Here is a 19,348-nt window from a genome sequence, read left to right as displayed (position 1 = left end):
ACTGAGCGGATGACGTTGCTGGAGGCGTCACCCAGGGGTTGCCCAGGCAGGTCTCTTTCCTCGTGGCGCGTCGACTAGGCGCACGGTTTTTACGTAACTTCCGGGGCGTTTCCCTCGCTCGAAGCTTTCCTTAGTGGGTTTCACTTCATCGAGAGCGCTGAGTTTCAACTGTTTGAAGCTGCAACCCTCTTGGCCGGACACCATGGGAGTGACTTGGTAAGACTGCAGGACCGCTCGGGATTTTGTGGGGCGAGACTGGGGGTCGTGAAGGACCTTCGGAGCCTCGAACAGACCTGGGAGGAACTACCAGGGTCCGCCGTCCCCCGGGGAGCTTAGCAAGATGTCTCCGTGTTGTGGGAATGAGAGGCACACTGTGAGGGCTGCGGGTTCTCCGGGCCTGTTTCCTCGAAAATGAGCCCCTGGAAGGCGGCAGGTAAAAGGTTTTATCCCAGAAACCCATTAATGTTTGTATCTCCCTTTTTTCTTTCTGCCTATGAGGCCATATTACTGCTAGTAATAGGACTTCAGCTTCGGAAGTAGCATCTCCGGCCTGGCACCTATCAGCAGGCAACGCTGGAGGGAGTGGAGGGTAGGCAAGGAGAAGACAGTGTTTCTTTTAGGTTTTTGCCTGATCCTCCCTACAGCCACAAAGTGCAGTGAGACCAGTTTGTGTTTAGTTTCATTTTCGCCGTTTTAATACCTCGGGTCAAGAGTAAAAACAAAGCCACTGAGAATTAGAAGATGGGCTTCTAGTTGCTTTACCTCTTCAGGACGTGTTTCCTACTATGTTGGCTTCCATGGTTGGTGTAGTTTCTATCGGCCTTTTATTTCTAACATGTTGTAAGTCTCAGTTGGAAGAGGGAAAGGTGGGCCTAATGCTCTCAGAGGCATTATTTCCAAAAGGCTTAGTTTCAGGACGTTTTAATGTCATTCCATTCAAAGACATTAAAACATTTTTCCAGTCAGAGGGGCTGGAGCCCAGAATATCTGAAGTCAGTGGCTGTAGGCTTCTCATATAAAAGTGTGTAGGAGCATTTTTTTCTCCTGGTAGCCCAGGCTCTTGAAAGCTTGCAAGTGATTATGCCCATGTTTCCCACAGTTGATATATGATTCTCTTCTGAGTCCTGTAGTGTAAGAGGGATGGGAATGAAAAGTTTGCAGCATGGAGGCTTGGGACCCTGGAAACCCCTGACACTTTGTCTGTTGGGACCCTTACCTTTTTTTTTTTTTTTTTAAGAATCCTAGGACTTTTGTTTCTCATAGCTTTTGTTCAGGCATTTTCTTTCTTTTTTTTTTTTTTAAATAATTTTTATTGTGCTTTAAGTGAAAGTTTACAAATCAAGTCAGTCTCTCACACAAAAACCCATGTACACCTTGCTACACACTCCCAATTACTCTCCCCCTAATGAGACAGCCCACTCTCTCCCTCCACTCTCTCTTTCCATGTCCATTTCGCCAGCTTCTAACCCCCTCCACCCTCTCATCTTCCCTCCGGGCAGGAGATGCCAACATAGTCTCAGGTGTCCACCTGATCCCAGAAACTCACTCCTCACCATTTTCCAACCCATTGTCCAGTCCAATCCATGTCTGAAGAGTTGGCTTCGGGAATGGTTTCTATCCTGGGCCAACAGAAGGTCTGGGGGCCATGACCTCTGGGGTCCTTCTAGTCTCAGTCAGACCATTAAGTCTGGCCTTATGAGAATTGGGGGTCTGCATCCCACTGCTCTCCTGCTCCCTCAGGGGTTCTCTGTTGTGTTCCTGTCAGGGCAGTCGTCGGTTGTAGCCGGGCACCATCTAGTTCTTCTGGTCTCAGGATGATGTAGTCTCTGGTTCATGTGGCCCTTTCTGTCTCTTGGGCTCGTAATCACCTTGTGCCCTTGGCGTTCTTCATTCTCCTTTGATCCAGGTAGGTTGAGACTCATTGATGCATCTGGGATGGCCACTTGCTAACGTTTAAGACCCCAGACGCCACTCTTCAAAGTGCGATGCAGAATATTTTCTTAATAGATTTTATTATGCCAGTTGACTTAGATGTCCCCTGAAACCATGGTCCCCAAACCCATGCCCCTGCTACACTGGTCTTTGAAGCATTCAGTTTATTCAGGGAACTTCTTTGCTTTTGGTTTAGTCCCGTTGTGCTGACGTCCCCTGTATTGTGTGTTGTCTTTCCCTTCACCTAACGTAGTTCTTATCTACCATCTAATTAATGAATACCCCTCTCCCACCCTCCCTTCCTCACCCCTCATAACCACAAAAGAATGTTTTCTTCTCAGTTTAAACTATTTCTCAAGTTCTTATAATAGTGACCTTATACAATATTTGTCCTTTTGCAGCTGACTAATTTCACTCAGCATAATGCCTTCCAGGTTCCTCCATGTTATGAAATATTTCACAGATTCCTCACTGTTCTTTATCGATGCATAGTATTCCATTGTGCGAATATACCATGATTTATTTATCCATTCGTCTGTTGATGGGTACCTTGGTTGCTTCCATCTTTTTCCTATTGTAAACAGTGCTGCAGTAAACATGGGCCTGTATATATCTGTTCGTGTAAAGACTCTTATTTCTCTAGGATATATTCCAAGGAGTGGGATTGCTGGGTCGTATGGTAGTTCTACTTCTAGCTTTTTAAGGAAGCGCCAAATCGATTTCCAAAGTGGTTGTACCATTTGACATCCCCACCAGCAGTGTGTAAGCATTCCAGTCTCTCCACAGCCTCTCCAACATTTATTATTTTGTGTTTTTTGGATTAATACCAGCCTTGTTGGAGTGAGGTGAAATCTCATTGTAGTTTTGGTTTGCTTTTCTGTAATGGCTATTGATCGTGAACATTTCCTCATGTATCTGTTAGCTACCAGAATGTCTTCTTTAGTGAAGTGTCTTGATTGTCTTTTTGGTTTTTGCCATAGCTAAGTACCACCTGTAGTGTTTATTAATGTTTTCTTTTAAATCTGTTTTTTTTCTTAAACTTAGTTTAACCATCAACTTACATTCTTAGAGAGGTAGATTACTATTGTGGTTAAGAGCATAGATGTGGGAGCCAGGTTGCCTGGTTTGAATCTTGGCTACACCACATGTTAGATATGTGACCTTCGGCAAGTTACAGCAGCCAACAACAATTTCCTCATTTATAACAAAGAGAAAAGTAATAGTGCCTCATATACAGCTGTTCAAGGATTTGAAGAGTTAATCCATCTAAAGACCTTAGGATACTGCCTGGCAGATAGTAAGTAGATGGTTGGTAATTGTCACCTATCATCCTAAAGAGGAAGCAGTTTCACTCACCATAGAAGGACACCTTGGAAATAACATTTTTTTTGTTGCATTGTATTAAATTCTCATAGATATTGTTGCCTCTCATCTCCAAAGATGATAAACTTGAGGTTGCTTTCTCTTTGTTCCTTGGGCTGTTGACCTTTCTGCAGTGATGGAAATGTTCTATATCAGTAGTGCCCACTGTATCAGCAGTGTCTAATACACTAGCCCCCAGCTACATGTGGCTATTGAGCCCTTGCGATGTGTGTAGTTCTTCAACTGAGGGAGTGAATTTTAAATTTTGTCTTATTAATTGAAATTTAAATATGCCATATGTAGCTAGTGGCTACTGTACTTATAGCCCAAGTTCAGAGTGTTAGAGAATTGGTAAAAGTGTACGAAGTCCAAACATACTTTATCCTTGACGTAGTCAGAACTGAAAGAAATGCACAGGGAATCTCTTTCTCATGACAGGAGTCTCAGTCTGTGTGCCACCTAAAGTCTTCTCTTGAATGGTGGCACACATACTACACTTGGGAAATGCTAGAGTGATAAGAAGTTCGCTGCACTGGTGTAAGAGTTCTGAGGCCTGTGCTTTGGTTTCTAGAGAAACTTTCAGGGATGAGGGGGTCAGGGTGAGTGGTCTCTCAGGTAACTCCTGGGCCTGATGAGCTATGATTTTGTGAGTGAGTGGCTCAGTGAGGCCTGTGTGTCTCTGGATACTGATGATTTTGGTTCTCTCTCTTCCAGCGTGTCCCAGATGCCTGTGGCCGAGGGCAAGAGTGTCCAGCAGACTGTGGAGCTCCTTACCCGAAAATTGGAGATGCTTGGGGCAGAGAAGCAAGGAACATTTTGTGTGGACTGTGAGACCTACCACACAGCTGCCTCTACCCTTGGCAGCCAAGGTCAGTGAGACGGGTCTGTAGGATGGTTGGAACCAGACTTGGAGCTGCTGGACGTTTGTGTTCTTTGAAGTCTGTCTGCTCTTCTGCTAAGAGTGGTATTCCTGAACAAGAACTTAATTCTTGGTCCTTCATGTCTTAGACTGGGGCTATTTTTGGCTGTTTTTCGTTTCAACTTTTTAAAGCGGTGTTTCTCAAAGGGTAGGTTTGGTGACCAAGTGCATCAGAATCCCCTGGGTTACTTGTTAAAGGTGCAGATTCCTGGCCCCACTTACTGATTGACTGACTGGTGTTGCAAGTCTCATAATCTACATTTTAAGAAGCATCCCAGAGGATCCCTATGTACTCTAAAGTTTAAGGAAGACTCCTTTCAGGCTCAGGAATCTCATGTATGATTTTTTAAGTACTTTCTAACACCTAGCCAGTGGCCTTGGCTACCTCTTCAGCATAACCTTGACCAACTTTTGTTTTAAATGCATTGCCTGATGAGATGGGGGTGTGAATGGTAGGGAGGGAAAGAATATCTTTGAACATGAGTTAGGGATCCTGGATTTTCTTGGTCTTGGCTCTGCTGTAACTTACCATATGACCTTGGACAGTTGCATAACACAGAGGTTAAGAGCAGGGATCGTGGAGACAGGCTCCTGAGTCCTGGCTCTGCCACTTCCTAAGTGTACAGCATTAGGTAAGTCTTCTAACCCATCTGTTCCTTGCCTGTCATTTGCCGCTTTCCCCTTAGATTCATGCTCTGCACTTCCAAACTACATTTTCTAAGCCCCTTTCGAGTTACCTTTGGCCAGTAAGAGCATGGGAGAAAGGGACACTACAGTATTTCCTTCTTGGGCAGTGTCATCGGCCACAGCTGTGTCTCCTCCTTGGTTCTAGCTAGCTCTTGCTCGGCAGAGTTGGTTCTTCGCTCTGATAACAACACATCTTCTTTTTTTTCTTCAGCTCTAGGGATGGTAGTAGCTTTCTGTGTTGCCTCACTGTCCCATTTGGTTTTTCAGTTCTTCTGTATTTTTTTTCCGTTATTAAATTCTCTGCATTGAAACTATCTGGTATGGATTCTGTTTTTGGACTCTTGCCAATACAGTTTTCTCATCTATAAAATGAAGGTAATAATAATACGTAGCTCCTAGTGTTGTTGTGATAATTAAATAATGCATACAAAACAGAATTGAAGTCATGTCATAAACATTTAATAAAAGGTAGCTAATGGTTGTACTGAGTTTCATCATTGGTAGAATTGCATGATTGGTGGAATACAGCATGTTTTGCCTTCAGTAGGGAGGACATAAGAACCAAAAGAGGTAATAGTTAAGAAAACATTTGGACAATAAAACGTTTGTATATAGATATAAGGTGGCACACTACCTCAAGTGCAGCTACCTGGTGTAGACTCTGTTTTCCTGATTGGGCTCTTACTTTCAAGGAGCTTACAGTCTGGTTAGGGAGGCAGAACACATTCATGGCAGCCAGTAGAGTGGAGCGGAAAGAGCCATAAACTTGGGGTTAGAAGGCCTAGATTTGAGTTGCAGTTTTGCTGTTTACTGGCTGTGTGCCTTTAGATCAGTGGTCCTCACTTTTGACCAGCATGGGTGTCACTTGGAGGGCTTGTTAACATACATTGCTGGGCTCCACCCCCAGAGTTTCTCACTTAGTAATTTTGGAGTGGTGCCTGAGAATTAGCATTTCTAACAAGTTCTCAGGTGCTGCTGATGCACCTAGTTTGGGATCCACATTTTGAAAGCAACTTAGATAAGTCACTTTCTTCAGCTATATTTTTCTCATCTGTAAAGGAGGGGCGGGGCAGTAACTCTGGTTCTGCTTGCTTCAGAAAGTCGTGGGATATGCAAGTACTTTGTCATGATGGAGCTGTGCTACTGTCCACAAATGGCTGGAAGTGCCTTCTTCATGAAATAAAAACTTAGTTGACTTCAAAATCTTTTCAAGATAATAACAGTATTACAGACTCGTAAAAGTTAAGTTTGTGATTACAGTGAGTAGACAGGAGAACAGAATTATGAGATCAGCTTCGGATGCCTTTTGTGAATTGGATTTAGAAGGAAATGAAAGGTGTGAGTTGGCAGCAAGGAGTCAGGAGGGATGTCGGGTGGAGGGTCTGTGCAGAGCCTGTTGTGTTCAGGAAATGGTGGCAGAGTGGAGGAAGTTAATAAACTCCCCCCTGCCCCTGCCAGACCTGTCTTCTCACTCTTTTCCACTGCTACACTCTTATCCCTGCCTGGGATGTTGTCTTTCCTTTCTGTGTGGCTGAGTCTTACCTTTTCATAACCCAGCTCAGGTCCTGCTTTTTCTGTGAAAAGTTTTTCCTGCTGACTCTTGCCTACTTGGATGTCTTCCTTTCCTGAAGACCTTCTTCCTTCCGGAAGATTTCCGGTCTATCCCACAGATTTTGTGATCTTTTATTCTTATTTTTAAAGGTTTTTAGCTTCTCTAGAGAGATTGTCAGCTTCTTGAGGTCAACTGTTAAGTCCTCTACTTGTATAACTCTTAAATCCTAGCACAGTGTTGGGAATAGGTTTAAGTACTTAAACATTTGGGATTGTGTCAGTGTCCATTAACTCTTACAGTGTATCAGGGAAGGAGATCTTGTTTTCCATTTCCTGCCTTCTTCCATGTAACCAGATGTGTGCAGCTTCCCTTCTTCCTTGCAGGAAACCTGCAGTAATCAATGAGAAAACGAATTTCTTAGCGAATAGAAGGGGTGAGCTGGGCTTTGGAACTAGATCTTTTGATCCCAAATCCTGTGTTCTTTCTGCTGAAGTGTGCTGCTTCCCAAGTCCCTGTTAGTTGCCATCAGGTTAATTCCGACTCATGGCGACTCTATTTATTACAGAGTAAAATTACTCCATAGGGTTTTCTTGGCCGTAGTCGTAATGGAAGGAGATCACAAGTCCTTTTCTTCCACGGTCCCACCGAGTGGGTGGTACCTCTGGGTGGATTTGAGCTGCCAACCTTTGGATTAGCAGTCTAATGCAAACTATTTGTCTACCTAGGGACCTTCAAGGAACAGAAATGTATTTTCTCACAGTTTGGGAGGCTAAAAGTCCAAATTCAGGGCAATAGCTCCATGGGAAGGCACTCTCTGTCTGCTCTGGGGAAAAATCCTTGTCTCAGCTTCTCTAATGTTTTCTCTGCATTCCTTGGAGATCTCCATTTGACATCTGTCTTTCCCCATTTGTGCTTGCTTGCTTCTCTGTCTAATCTGCTCCTTTTATATCTCAAAAGGGACTAGGTTTAAGACACACCACACACTGATACGGCTTCATTAACATAACAAAGAAAACCCTGTTCCCAAATGGGATTACATCCACAGGTATAGGGGTTGGAATTTACTATTTTTTAGGGACACAATTCAGTCTATAACAATCTATCCTCAAAATTCCTGTCCCTTACACATGCAGAAACGCATTCCCCCATCACATCCTCCCCAAAGTCAAGTATGACTCTGAGTTATTCCATTCTGGGACAAAATCCCTCAAGACTTCTTAAAATTTTCCAAGCTTTCACCATTGCCTTCAGGATAAGTCCAGAGTTCTTGAGGCATGATGGATAAGACTTATCACAGTTTGGCCCTGGCCCACCTTTCCAGGCTCATACTCAAGATCTTCCCTTTGCTGTTTCTGTGGGGCCATTTCCTATATATCTGAGAGGGAGGAGGCCAAGGCAGGTAGGGCTGAACAGAAGACAGTTCAGTAGATTCATTTGGCATGCCCAAATTACTAATTGTGTAGTATACAATATATCCAAAAGAAATATATGCAAAGTATATGTGAGTTGTTAATCGTCATCATTAAGTGTCCATCTGTGAGCTTGCCACTCAGCTTAAGAACTAGACTATTACCAACACTGTTGAAGTTACCTCTGTGGCCCCCACTTTTTTCTGTAAAGCAGGCTGGGTTTTACCACATGCTGCCTCACCTGCTGTTCTTCTTCCCTCCTTTTTGGAAAAGTGTCAGTGTGGGGATTCCCCTACAAAGACTGCTGAAGTAATGCCAGATTGCCACCTGGCCCTGTTCCATGCAGTTGATTCTATCCAGGGGTTTGCTGACAAAGCAGGTGATGATGAGCAGTGTTTCTGTCCCTCACAGGTCAGGCTGGGAAGCTGATGTATGTGATGCACGACTCAGAGTATCCTTTGAGCTGCTTCGCCCTCTTTGAGAATGGCCCTTGCCTTATTGCTGACACCAACTTTGATGTGCTCATGGTGAAGCTCAAGGGTTTTTTCCAGAGTGCCAAAGCCAGCAAGATTGAAACCCGGGGTACCCGTTACCAGTACTGTGACTTCCTAGTGAAGGTGGGCACGGTCACAATGGGGACCAGCGCCCGGGGCATCTCTGTGGAGGTAAGACCCTGGTGAAATAGGAGTGAGGATGTGCTGAAGGGGCTGCTTGGCAAAGGGTTTTAAAGAGTCCCAAGTCTCTTGTAAATGTCAAACAGAGATTTATGCCTACCTGATCCCTGTCTCCAGAGCATCTGTGCTCTTTCTCCCCTCATCTTTTGACCCTTTCTTTAATCAGTCGAGTCGATTCTGACTCATAGTGACCATATAGGACAGAGTAGAACTGCCCCATATGATTTGCAAGGCTGTAAATCTTTATGGAAGCAGACTGCTGCATCTTTCTCCCCTGGAGTGGCTATTGGGCTCAAACAGCTGACTTTTCAGTTAGCAGCTGAGCACTTTAACCACTGTGTCACGAGGGCTCCTTACCTTCTGGGTGGTGGGCTTAAATCACACGTGTCCACACACTTGTCCTTAGTATGCTTTAAGTCTCAAATGTTGTGTAGCAAAGATGTTCCTATCTTTTTGGTGTATTGCCTCCTTTCTTCCATGGTGGTAAGGGATGTGTGTGAGCATGTGTGTGTGATGATGTTAATCTTTGAGGCTAAAGATATGTATTGAAAATGTCAAAGAGGAACTATGCCAGTAGCTGGCTTTGGGACCAGTGAAAGTCCACAATCTACCAGGTGCCTGCTACCATGTGAGATAGAGAAAGAAGTAAGCTACAGTACCTGCGTTTTGGAAGTTTGTGATTGAATAAGAGAGCAAGGCCAACACATACAAACTGTATTTGAAGTTAGTTTGTAACAGATGCCGTAAAAGAAGCACAGATTGCTCTAGGAGTTCAGAGGCCAGTGAGATCACTGCTGACTTTGGGGATTGCAGATTTCTGGAGGAGTAGCATCTAAGTTGTTGCTGTTGTTGTGTGCCATTGAGTGGATTCTAACTTATAGCAACCATAAAGGACGGAGCAGAACTGCCCCATGGGATTCCAAGGCTTTAATCTTTACAGAAGCAGACTGCTACATCTTTCTCCTGTGGAGTGGTTTGTGGATTCAGACCGATGGCCTTTCAGTTAGCAGCCAAGTGCTTAATCATTGCACCACCAGAATTTAAGTAGGGACTTAAAATGCAGAGTTATGGGGACTAATAACGTGTTTAGTGTTTCTGTTCTACCTCCTAGTTTGTTGTGTAGTGACTGTGATCTTAGAAACTTGCAAGTGGCCATCCAAGGCACAAGAGTTGGTCTCTTATTTGCCTGGAACAACAGAGGAAGGAGAGTGTCATGGATTGAATTATGTCCCCCCCAAAATGTGTGTATCAACTTGATTAGGCCATGATTCCCAGTATTCTGTGGTTGACCTCCATTTTGTGATTGTAATTTTATGTTAAAAGGATTAGGGTGGGATTATAACACCACCCTTACCCAGGTCACAACCATGATCCAATGTAAAGGGAGCTTCCCTGGGGTGTGGCCTGCACTACCTTTTATCTCTCAAGAGATAGAAAGGAAAGGGAAGCAAGCAGGGAGTTGGGGACCTCCTACCACCAAGAAAGCAGCACCAGGAGCAGAGGGCGTCCTTCGGACCCAGGGTCCCTGCGCCTGAGAAGCTCCTCAGCCAGGAGAAGACTGAGGACAAAGACCTTCCTCCAGAGCTGACAAAGAGAGAAAGCCTTCCCCTGGAGCTGACAGCCTGAATTTGGACTTGTAACCTACTAGGCTGTAGGAGAATAAATTTCTCTTTGTTAAAAGCCATCCATCTGTGATATTTCTGTTATAGCAGCACTAGATGACTAAGACAGAGAGTCAGAAATAGGAGGAGAAAATGGAATGTGTGGCTAATTGCCTTCATGAACAACTCCCTCCTTGTCATGAGACCAAAAGAACTGGATGGTGCCAGCCTACCATTACTGAACATTTTGATCAAAGAGTCTGTGGAAGAATCCTGAGCAAAAGGGGAAAAATGCAGAAGAGCATTTCAAATTCTCATGGACTGCAGACTTTCTGGAGCCATGGAGGGTGGAGGTACCCCTAAAATTATTGCCCCAAGATAATCTTTAGACCTTAAACCAAAAATATCCCCTGAAGTCTTCTTTAAACCAAACAATAATTTAGCTTAAATAGTAAAGACTGTTTGCCTTGAGGATCATGCTCTTTTAAGACCTACCTATGGGATCAAAGGGACAACAGCAACTCAAGACATTAGATAGGAACCTGAGGGAGCAGTGAGTTTATGTTAATGAGGGAAGAACAACTCAGAAAAGGAGGGTGAGAATGGTTGCCCAACTCAAGGAATGTAATCAATGTCACTGAATTGTACATGTAGAAAGGGTTGAATTGGTGTATGTTTTATTGTGTGTGTGTGTATATATATATATATATATTTTAATTGTGTCTTAGGTGAAAGTTTACAGAACAAATTAGGTTCTCATTCAAAAATTTATATACAAATTGTTTCATGGTGTTGGTTGCAATCCCACATTGTGTCAGCACTCTCCCCCTTTCCCTTTCCACCCCAGGTTCCCTGGTTCTATTCCTCCAGTTTTCCTGTCTCTTCCCACCTTCTCGTATTTGCTTTTGGGCAGGTGTTGCCCCTTTGATCTCATATACTTGATTGATCTAGGAAGCACGTTCCTCATGTGTGTTACTGTTTGTTTTATAGGCTTGCCTAATCTTTTTTTTTTTAGTTGTACTTTATATGGAGGTTTACAGAACAAACTAGCTTCTCATTAAACAGTTAGTACGACATTGGTTAACAACCCCATGACATGTCAGTACTCTCCCTTCTTGACCTTGGGTTCCCTATTACCAGCTTTCCTGTCCCCTCCTAGTCCTTACCCCTGGGCTGGCATGCCTTTTTAGTCTCATTTTGTCCTCTAGGTCTGCCTAATCTTTGGCTAAAAGGTGAACCTCTGGAGTGACTTCATTACTGAGCTAAAAGGGTGTCTGGGGGCCATACTCTTGGGGTTTCTCCAGTCTCTTAGGCCTGTAAGTCTGGTGTGTTTTTTTTTGTTTTTGAGTTAGAATTTCTGCATTTTTCTCAAACTCTGTCTGGGACCCTCTGCTGTAATCTCTGTCAGAGCATTTGGTGATGGTAGCCCGGCACCATCTAGTTGTACTCAACTCAGTCTCGTGGTAGGCCTGCCTAATCTTTGACTGAAAGGTGAACTTTGAGAGTGGCTTCAGTTCTGAGTTAGAGGGGTTGCTGTGTATATTCTCAACAACAACAAAAAATAAAATTATTAAAAAATAAAAAAAAAAAGTAGAGCCATGGGGACAGGTAGGTCCTAGGAAGCATCCCAGGTGGAAAAAAGGGCATTAGTGCTAGTTACTACTCTGAAACTCCAGGAGCCTCTAGGGAGGGCCACGATTTCCTGACCATTTTCAGCTTTGATACACTTGTCAGGGCCTACTGGGGACCCACTCTTTGTTTAAATCTTCCACATTTCTAACTTTGTAGTGCAAACACACTCCAGCTGTTTCTTGTTTTAAAAAAATCTAAGATGCGTATCCTTTGGCCCCTGCCACATTGATTGGGAAATTACTTCTTAGGGTCAGAGCCCAGTCTGGGCTGACCTTGGGAGTAATGTTTGGTCTTGAAGAGACTCATGGGCATTTTATGTATGTATGTATGTATGTATTCTGCCCTCTACTGGTCCCTCTCTCCCTGCCCACATACGTACATTGTCGTATACATATTCTCTCAGTTTTCTCTCTCAAAATTTTCCTGAGCTCTCCTTGGATCTTCCACCAGCATAAGCAGGGACTAAACCCACTGCCGTTGAGTCAATTCCAACTCATAGTGACCCTATAAGACAGAGTAGAACTGCCCCATAGAGTTTCCAAGGAACCCCTGGAGGATTTGAACTGCTGACCTGTTGGTTAGCAGCCATAGCATGTAACCACTACCCTACCAGGGTTTCCAAGCAGGGACTACACAGTCCTGAAATAATGAAAAGGGGTGTAGATCTGCCTCTGGGTCTTGTAGGAAGGCTGTGGGTTGGCACAACTCCAAGATGAAAATGTCAGAGATGCTTAAAGGGAAAGATACTGGGTGTGTCTAATTCCTGATGTTTGGTTTGAGTATTTTCTGTGGACCAACACTGTACTAGAAGGTGTGTCTTTGGCTTAGGGTTGAGGAAGATGGGAGCAGGCAGCAGGAGGTACAAGAGAAGCAGAAGACCTCGCCCTTGCCTTCACTGATCCTGAATCTCTGTTCCTTTGGCCCTCAGGTGGAGTATGGCCCCTGTGTGGTAGCCAGCGACTGCTGGAGCCTGCTGCTTGAGTTCCTGCAGAACTTTCTAGGCAGCCACACTCCTGGGGCTCCCACAGTGTTTGGAAACAGACACGACGCTGTGTATGGCCCGGCGGATACTATGGTCCAGTACATGGAACTCTTCAACAAGATCCGCAAGCAGCAGCAAGTGCCGGTGGCTGGGATCCGTTAGTGGTTGGCAGCTGCCTGGCTGAGCTCTGCCCTCAAGGGGACTCAAGGGGACTCCGTAGGAAAGCAAGTGCTGCACCCGCAGGCCTCTGGGCCCCAGGAGACCAGGGCAGTCGGGAAGGCTTCTCTCTCCTCCAGTTACCAGCTGTGGGTTTTGTTCTGGGATGCTTCTCCCCGACCCTCACACACAGTCCCCCAACAGCTGTCTCGCCCCAAGCCTTACTGGACTGGGCGTATCATGGAGAATGGTAATTATGAAGAATGGAGAATTTTGGACCTTTCCTGCTTTAGGGGAAAAGGTAGGACAGGGGTGTCCCTGCCTAGTGTTGATGGGAAAGCAGTCTGCATCTCCAGCTATCGAAGAGTTGGCCTCACCCCACAAATGGACAGGCTGCGTCCTGTGTTTGGACTGTGCTATAATAAAGGCCTCTTCCTTTACTCAAAGGTTGTGACTGGGCCTCTGTCCTGGACATGGGTTGGGAGGGAGAACTTGTTTGAAGACTGTCATTTTCTGAACTGTTTGCTAAAGTGTATTGACTTCTCTAGAGCATTGCCTGAGTCATTTGTTCTCTTTCTCTGATAGCTTTTCATTCTGTTGTGATTTATGTTAAGCCACAGGCTAAGCTGCTGGAACAAAGAGAACCAAAAGTACAGTGACTCTTTAGGATTGAAGTCTATTTTCCCTTACCTGATAGTCTAGAGGTAGGCAGATGATCCAGGACAGATTTAACTCTACAGGGTCATCAGGAACTTGGGTTCCTACTATCTTGCTGTTCAGCTCACCCCTAGGGTGTTGTCCGTATCCACAGGACAGAGGAGACTTGTCAGCTCCATGTCTGCATTCCACTTTGGGAGAGACAGTGAGGAAGGAAAAAAAGGTTTTTTTCAAAAGGATATAACCTGCAGTTGAGCAAATCCTTATGGCCATGCTTTGCCGAAAGGGAAAATGTAGACTCTTATCTCGGTGGTCACGTGCCCAATTAAAACCCAGGGGGTTTGTGACTAAAAGATACAGGGGAATGTGGGTACTGGGGCACACTTAGTGGCCTCTGCTACATGGAGCTCAGTGGAATGCTCTTGGCTGTTATTTTGCAGTTAATAATCTGTAACTAAGGGGTTTGTTTATGAATTGGATTGGAGTAAGGGCTGATCCCAGAGCCACTTCAAATTGAGCTGGATTATTCATACGAGGAAGTCAATTCCTCATCCCTCACCTAAGTCTCAGCCCTCAAGGCTGATATTGGTATCGAAGCCTTTCCAGCTCTCATGTGCACGGACCTTAGAGTAGACTGTTGACCCTGACACACACACCATGCTTCATGGTTTCCTGAGCTCTTTCTCATCGTCTCATATGAGCCTCCAGGCCACTCGTTTGACTCATATTGCCTGCCCACACCTCTCCTGCTGGGGAAATGTTCAGCCAGGCTAACAGTGAGATACACAGAGATGGCCTGAGGAAGCCTGCTAAGGTATATACTGTAGTGTTGGCATCTGTGGTTACCCCCACAAGAGCAGAAACTGGGAAACTGCTGGGGTCCTGTCAGTATACCACCTTGGTGGGCACCTTTGCCAGAGCCCCCCAGAAACCTGCCAGCCTTGACTGTTGGAGTTGCACAGGGTGGCTTTAGAACTGATCTCGTTCTTCACTGTAAGACAGGGAGGCTGTGGCTCCCAGAGAGCTCATGTGAGAGATGAGAGTAGAGTCAGACTTAGGACTCATTCTTCAGACATAGGACTCCTGGCTACCAGCATGTGCCAAAGTGGCACGTGAACCTCTGGGGTGCCAGGTAGCTTCAAGTAGAATGTGGAAAATATTTTTATATTAGTACCTATGTCTTAGTCTAATGTGCATTAGAGAAGAGTACAACTAGCACTTTACTCCCTAGGATGAGGGTAAGAAACAGCGTATTCTACGAAGTATCCAGTCCATTTTTTGCACCCATTGATGCTTCCTGCTCTGATTGTGCTTTCCTGTCTCCCCAGTGCTGTTCTGATTCTCTGTACCCCTGGTCCCATGTGGCGTCCTGCTTACTTTCATCAGATCTTGAGCCTGAGCAGGAAACTTGAGTACCAAGTAGTCATACCCTCCTCCCCCCACCAATTTATTCCAGTCACTGCTCCACTGAAGGAAATACCTAGGGACTGACCACTCCTCCCCATCACCATATCTACCCTGACCTGCAATATTCATTCCTGACGCTTCAGGGTGAGGCAGTTAGTGAGATTTTTCTCTCCGAATCCTGGCGGGTAAGGGGAGTGGTTAGAAATTCCCACCTAAGCATGTCTTCCAGCTATGAAAAGTTGAGACTCTTAGAAACACAAGTATATAGGAAGCCAAAGGGCCAGAAAGTTTTGAGGACTGATGTGTGGCCTTGCTGTTTCTAAGCCCAAATCTATAACTTGAAGTCCTGCCTTTCCCTCGCTACAGCCTCCCTCCGCATATCTGGGTGCCCTGTGCTACAGGCCCTGGTCACTATTGCTGTGTGAAATGGCTTAACCAGTTGTATTACAAGTTTGGACCTATCCAGGGGTTTGGTGTCTTTGACCTGTAAGCAATCACTCTGGGGGGTGGGCTGTTCCCCAAGGTGAGTTTCTACCATTGTGTAGAGCATTCCCAAATCAGTCTCTTGGGTTAGAAAGGATCCTAAAGCCACCTAGTTTGACCATTGTTCAGTATTCAGTCTCTTTCACACCATCCCTACAAAGAGGTCCTGCAGCCTTGGCTTGGCCTTATCTAGAGAAGTTCCTTCCTTATGTATATAGTAATCTTTTCTCATTAACTCTGGGACAAAAAATCAAAACAAAAATATGTTCTTTCCCTCCCAGATTGTGGAAACTGCACACAGTATTGTGCTTGTTGAGGGAATTTGTCAGTTCATGCTGGAGGGTGAGAGGACTATGACTCTAAAGCAGGGTTCTTAACTTGCAAGGTATGGACTCCTTAGGAGAGTTTACAAGGGCTAGAATGCCCTAAAACTTGACACAGAATTTTGTGTGGACATACGGTTTTTTGGGAATAGGATTTTTAGGTCTCATTATAGTGTCTAAAAGATCTGATCCAAAAAAAAATCTCTTTAAAGGGAGAACAGGTCTTGAAGGAGAAACAGCAGGTAGACAAAGTTAAGCATGTTTGAGCTATGCCCAAGTGGCTTTTGGTGAACTGGACTTTCCTCTACCTTTTGGTCCCCACATCTAGGTTCCTATCCAGAAGATTTTTCCTCCTTCCTTTTATAGTCCTTTTGGCCCTTCTGTCAGCTTTTGGGAAAATGGACCACGTTCATGTTCTTACCTTTCCTACAAATTCCACCTTCTCCTTTTCTTTTTTTTTACACACACAGACACAGACACATACACACCCACCCCTTTTAGACATGGTATGAGTGAATATGTATGAAGCAATCTTTATAGCTTCCTTTGTGGCCCCAGGAGTTACTCTTCCATTATGACACACTCCATAGGATCTGAAAATTGCTCTCTTTGTAATGGAATTTGGCATAATGAGTATATATTCATTTTTCCGAATGATGTGATCAAAGAGGCAGAGAAATAGTTACTTGCCTGTGTGGTGAAATCAGCAAGTTAAAAAAAACAGCAACAACAACCTGGGATCATTAGGGCAGAGATTCCTAATTCTCTTGCATTCTTTATTTCCCTAAACGACCTGCCCCACCAGATAGCATAGACCTATTTTTAAGGTTCATGTAAATTCTACTGAATTTTCTTTGGAAGCTTTTTAAAAGAAAGAATTTAGGGACCACGTTTATAGATCATAGATTACCCAAATCCAGAACTTGAAATTGGAAATGTTGTGTAGGAAAGGCAAGGCTAGGAATGTGGCAGTACCAGATGTTCGGGGCAGCCTGCTAGAGGGACGAGAACGCTGCTTTAGGAGACAGATGGTTGGGTGGTGGCCATAGACAGCACTGAACTGATTTGCTAGGTAACTTCAGTCACACTGGCCTCTCTGGATCTTATCTGTAAAGTGGGAATAACATTACCTACTTTCCGTATTTAAGGTTGTTGAGAGGCCCAAAGGAGAATAGATGTGAAGAGTGCTTTGTAGGCAAGGAGATGCCATCTCTGCTTTTTTTTAATGATGCGAATGTATTGGTGCTTAGTTAGGATGTTTAAGACAGGAGCTTATGGGGTCATTGCTGCTTGGTGGCAGGTTAAAATGCTCCCCCAGTACAAAGAGTGTTTTTATAACAGAACAAGCAGTGCAGCGAAAGTATTTGTCATACAGGTGTGTTTTTCGTAACCAGATCAGGGAGCACAGTTGATGTGGACATGGAATTATGTTTTTAATACTTGTTAAAATAAGTGTTAGAATACAATTTCAATACTTATTCATAGTGCTGAAATTTTACTTGTGGTCTTACAACTTAAAGAAGAGGCCGCTGGGCTTAAAAAAAAAAAAAAAAAAGAGTAGAAGTGACTATCTTTTATGTGTAACAAATGCATCCACATTTTTCCTCATCCCCAAGCTTAGTCATGCCTGTCTCCTGTTTTTTTGTTTTTTTAAATGCAGTGTATGATTGCCTTTTAACCAGTTGTGTCTTTAAAGAAAGTTTAGAATTCCTGATTCTATTTTTTTCATTCCTCATTGATGAAAAACCTAAGCTCTTAACTCTAAAGCTACTGATAAAACCTTTTTGTTAGCCATCCACATAGCCTCTTCATATCTGAATTACCTAAATAGCCTTCTTCTTATTCTGTCTCCGTCTTCAGCTAATACATGTCTCAGGACCCCTCGATGCCCTTAAAAAAGTATTGAGGACCCCAAAGAGCTTTTGTTTATATAGGTTTAGACTATTGATATTTACCTTATTAAAACTTACAACATGAAAATATTAATTCATTTAAAGATAATAAGCCCATTATATATTAACATAAATATTTTTAATGCAAAAATAACTTTTTCAAAACAAAAAAATTAGAAGAGTGGCATTGTTTTTTATTTTTGCAAATATCTTGAATGTCTGGTATAAGAGAATATAGCTGGAGTCTCATATCTGCTTCTGCATTTAATCTGTGGCAATATATTGTTTTGATTAAAGAATATGAAGAAAATCCAACCTCACACAGATGTAGTTGGAAAAAGGGAGGAGTACATTAATAATCTTTTCAGATAATTGTTGATATTCTTCTTTGATACACATCAAAACTCCACTGAAGGTTAGTTGCAGTATAGAATCTTAAACTATATCAATGCATTTTTCATACTCTTTTATGTTGACATTCATGGTGTATCCTGTGTTTTGAATAGATGTTTTACCCATGACTTATTTTGTGGCATCATATACTGGCTGTTTGAAAAGTATTGCATATCTTCCAAATGTTGACACATTTCATTATACAATATCAAAAATCCCATTTGTTAACATTACCACCAGTCTCACCAAAAAAAGAACTGGGAGGCTGTCATACTGACAGTGATGGATACAAGTTCTGAAAATTTTTAATTTTTACTTGAACACTTGGATTTTATCATTGCTGATAAATGCTGTCAGGCTCACTTTGTTTATTTTCAAGAAAATACCTGCCAGATACCCAAGCCCGAATAACTATAGTTTATCTGTTAGCTGTTCTTTCAAGTAAAAATGCTGTTCCGTGAAACAAGCAGCTAGTTCAACTCAAAACTCAAACAATTGGATGTTGCTTTTCCTCAAGACAACCACTATACTTAGATAAGGAGCAGAAGTGCTTTATGCATACTTCCACTTCATCACATAGAATGTTATTATTAAAAAGAGTTTACCCAAGGTTGATATTTAGTAAAACCAATAATTTTTAGTGCTTTATCAAAGACTTTCTTAAGTGAAACAGGTGTTAATTTTTTACTGCGAATGGGTAGCCATGAAGAATACCATGACTACTAATACCATTTGGTGCCACTGCTTTGACTTAACTTGTGCATCATCAGTGCAAATGCCAAATGACATCATCAGCCAAATGACAAAAGCAAATAAGAGTATTATTACAAAAATAGTTTTGACCTCAGGGATATCCTGAAGGGCTTCAGGGACCCCAAGGAGATCCACAGACCACACCTTGGGAACCACTGCTCTAATACATGCTCCTCACAATGCTGGGAATCTTTTCTTCCCCCTGGATTGCTATTCAGAGAACGTGCCTTCCATCAGTTTTCAGTGGTTTCAAAATCCTTCATTCAACAAAATCACCTATTATGTGTCAGGCACTATGTTAGCGAACAAATAATAAGATAGTTTTATTCTCCAAGAATTTTACGGGTGATCTAGAGGGGAAAAGGAGAATATAGATGATGAGTTATAACGTAGTAATTGTTTAAAAAGAATTATTATAAAGGAAATACTGATCTGTGGATCTAGCTCAGAGTTCTTGAACCATATGACAAATTCTGACCAAAAACATATTTTCGGGTCCTCTCCTTCCATCAAACCTCTTCAATATATCCAAGT

The 19,348-nt window shown here is 43.4% G+C and overlaps 2 protein-coding genes across 3 annotated transcripts in view; both read left to right on the top strand.

The window, feature by feature from the left end:
- Positions 1-82: 82 nt before the first annotated feature.
- Positions 83-13,352, top strand: MED20 (mediator complex subunit 20). Of its 2 annotated transcripts, none has more exons than XM_003403917.4 (4): positions 83-216; positions 4,009-4,163; positions 8,273-8,526; positions 12,697-13,352. In XM_003403917.4, exons 1-4 carry the CDS (start codon positions 203-205, stop codon positions 12,910-12,912), a joined length of 639 nt encoding a protein of 212 aa, XP_003403965.1. In that variant the 5' UTR covers positions 83-202; the 3' UTR covers positions 12,913-13,352. The 2 variants fall into 2 exon arrangements, with proteins under 2 accessions (XP_003403965.1, XP_064141991.1); XM_064285921.1 differs by lacking the exon at positions 83-216 and adding an exon at positions 223-433.
- Positions 4,051-19,348, top strand: part of USP49 (ubiquitin specific peptidase 49) — a 128,005-nt gene continuing 112,707 nt past the window's right edge. Inside the window, exon 1 of the mRNA XM_064285866.1 lies at positions 4,051-4,163. The gene's annotated coding sequence lies outside the window, so the exon portion shown is untranslated. The remainder of the gene's footprint in view (positions 4,164-19,348) is intronic.

This window comes from Loxodonta africana, chromosome 1 (assembly GCF_030014295.1).
Source record: "Loxodonta africana isolate mLoxAfr1 chromosome 1, mLoxAfr1.hap2, whole genome shotgun sequence".
Lineage (NCBI taxonomy): Eukaryota > Metazoa > Chordata > Mammalia > Proboscidea > Elephantidae > Loxodonta > Loxodonta africana.
The sequence above is the reverse complement of the archived record's forward strand: the minus strand, read 5'-3'. Positions and strand labels throughout refer to the sequence as shown.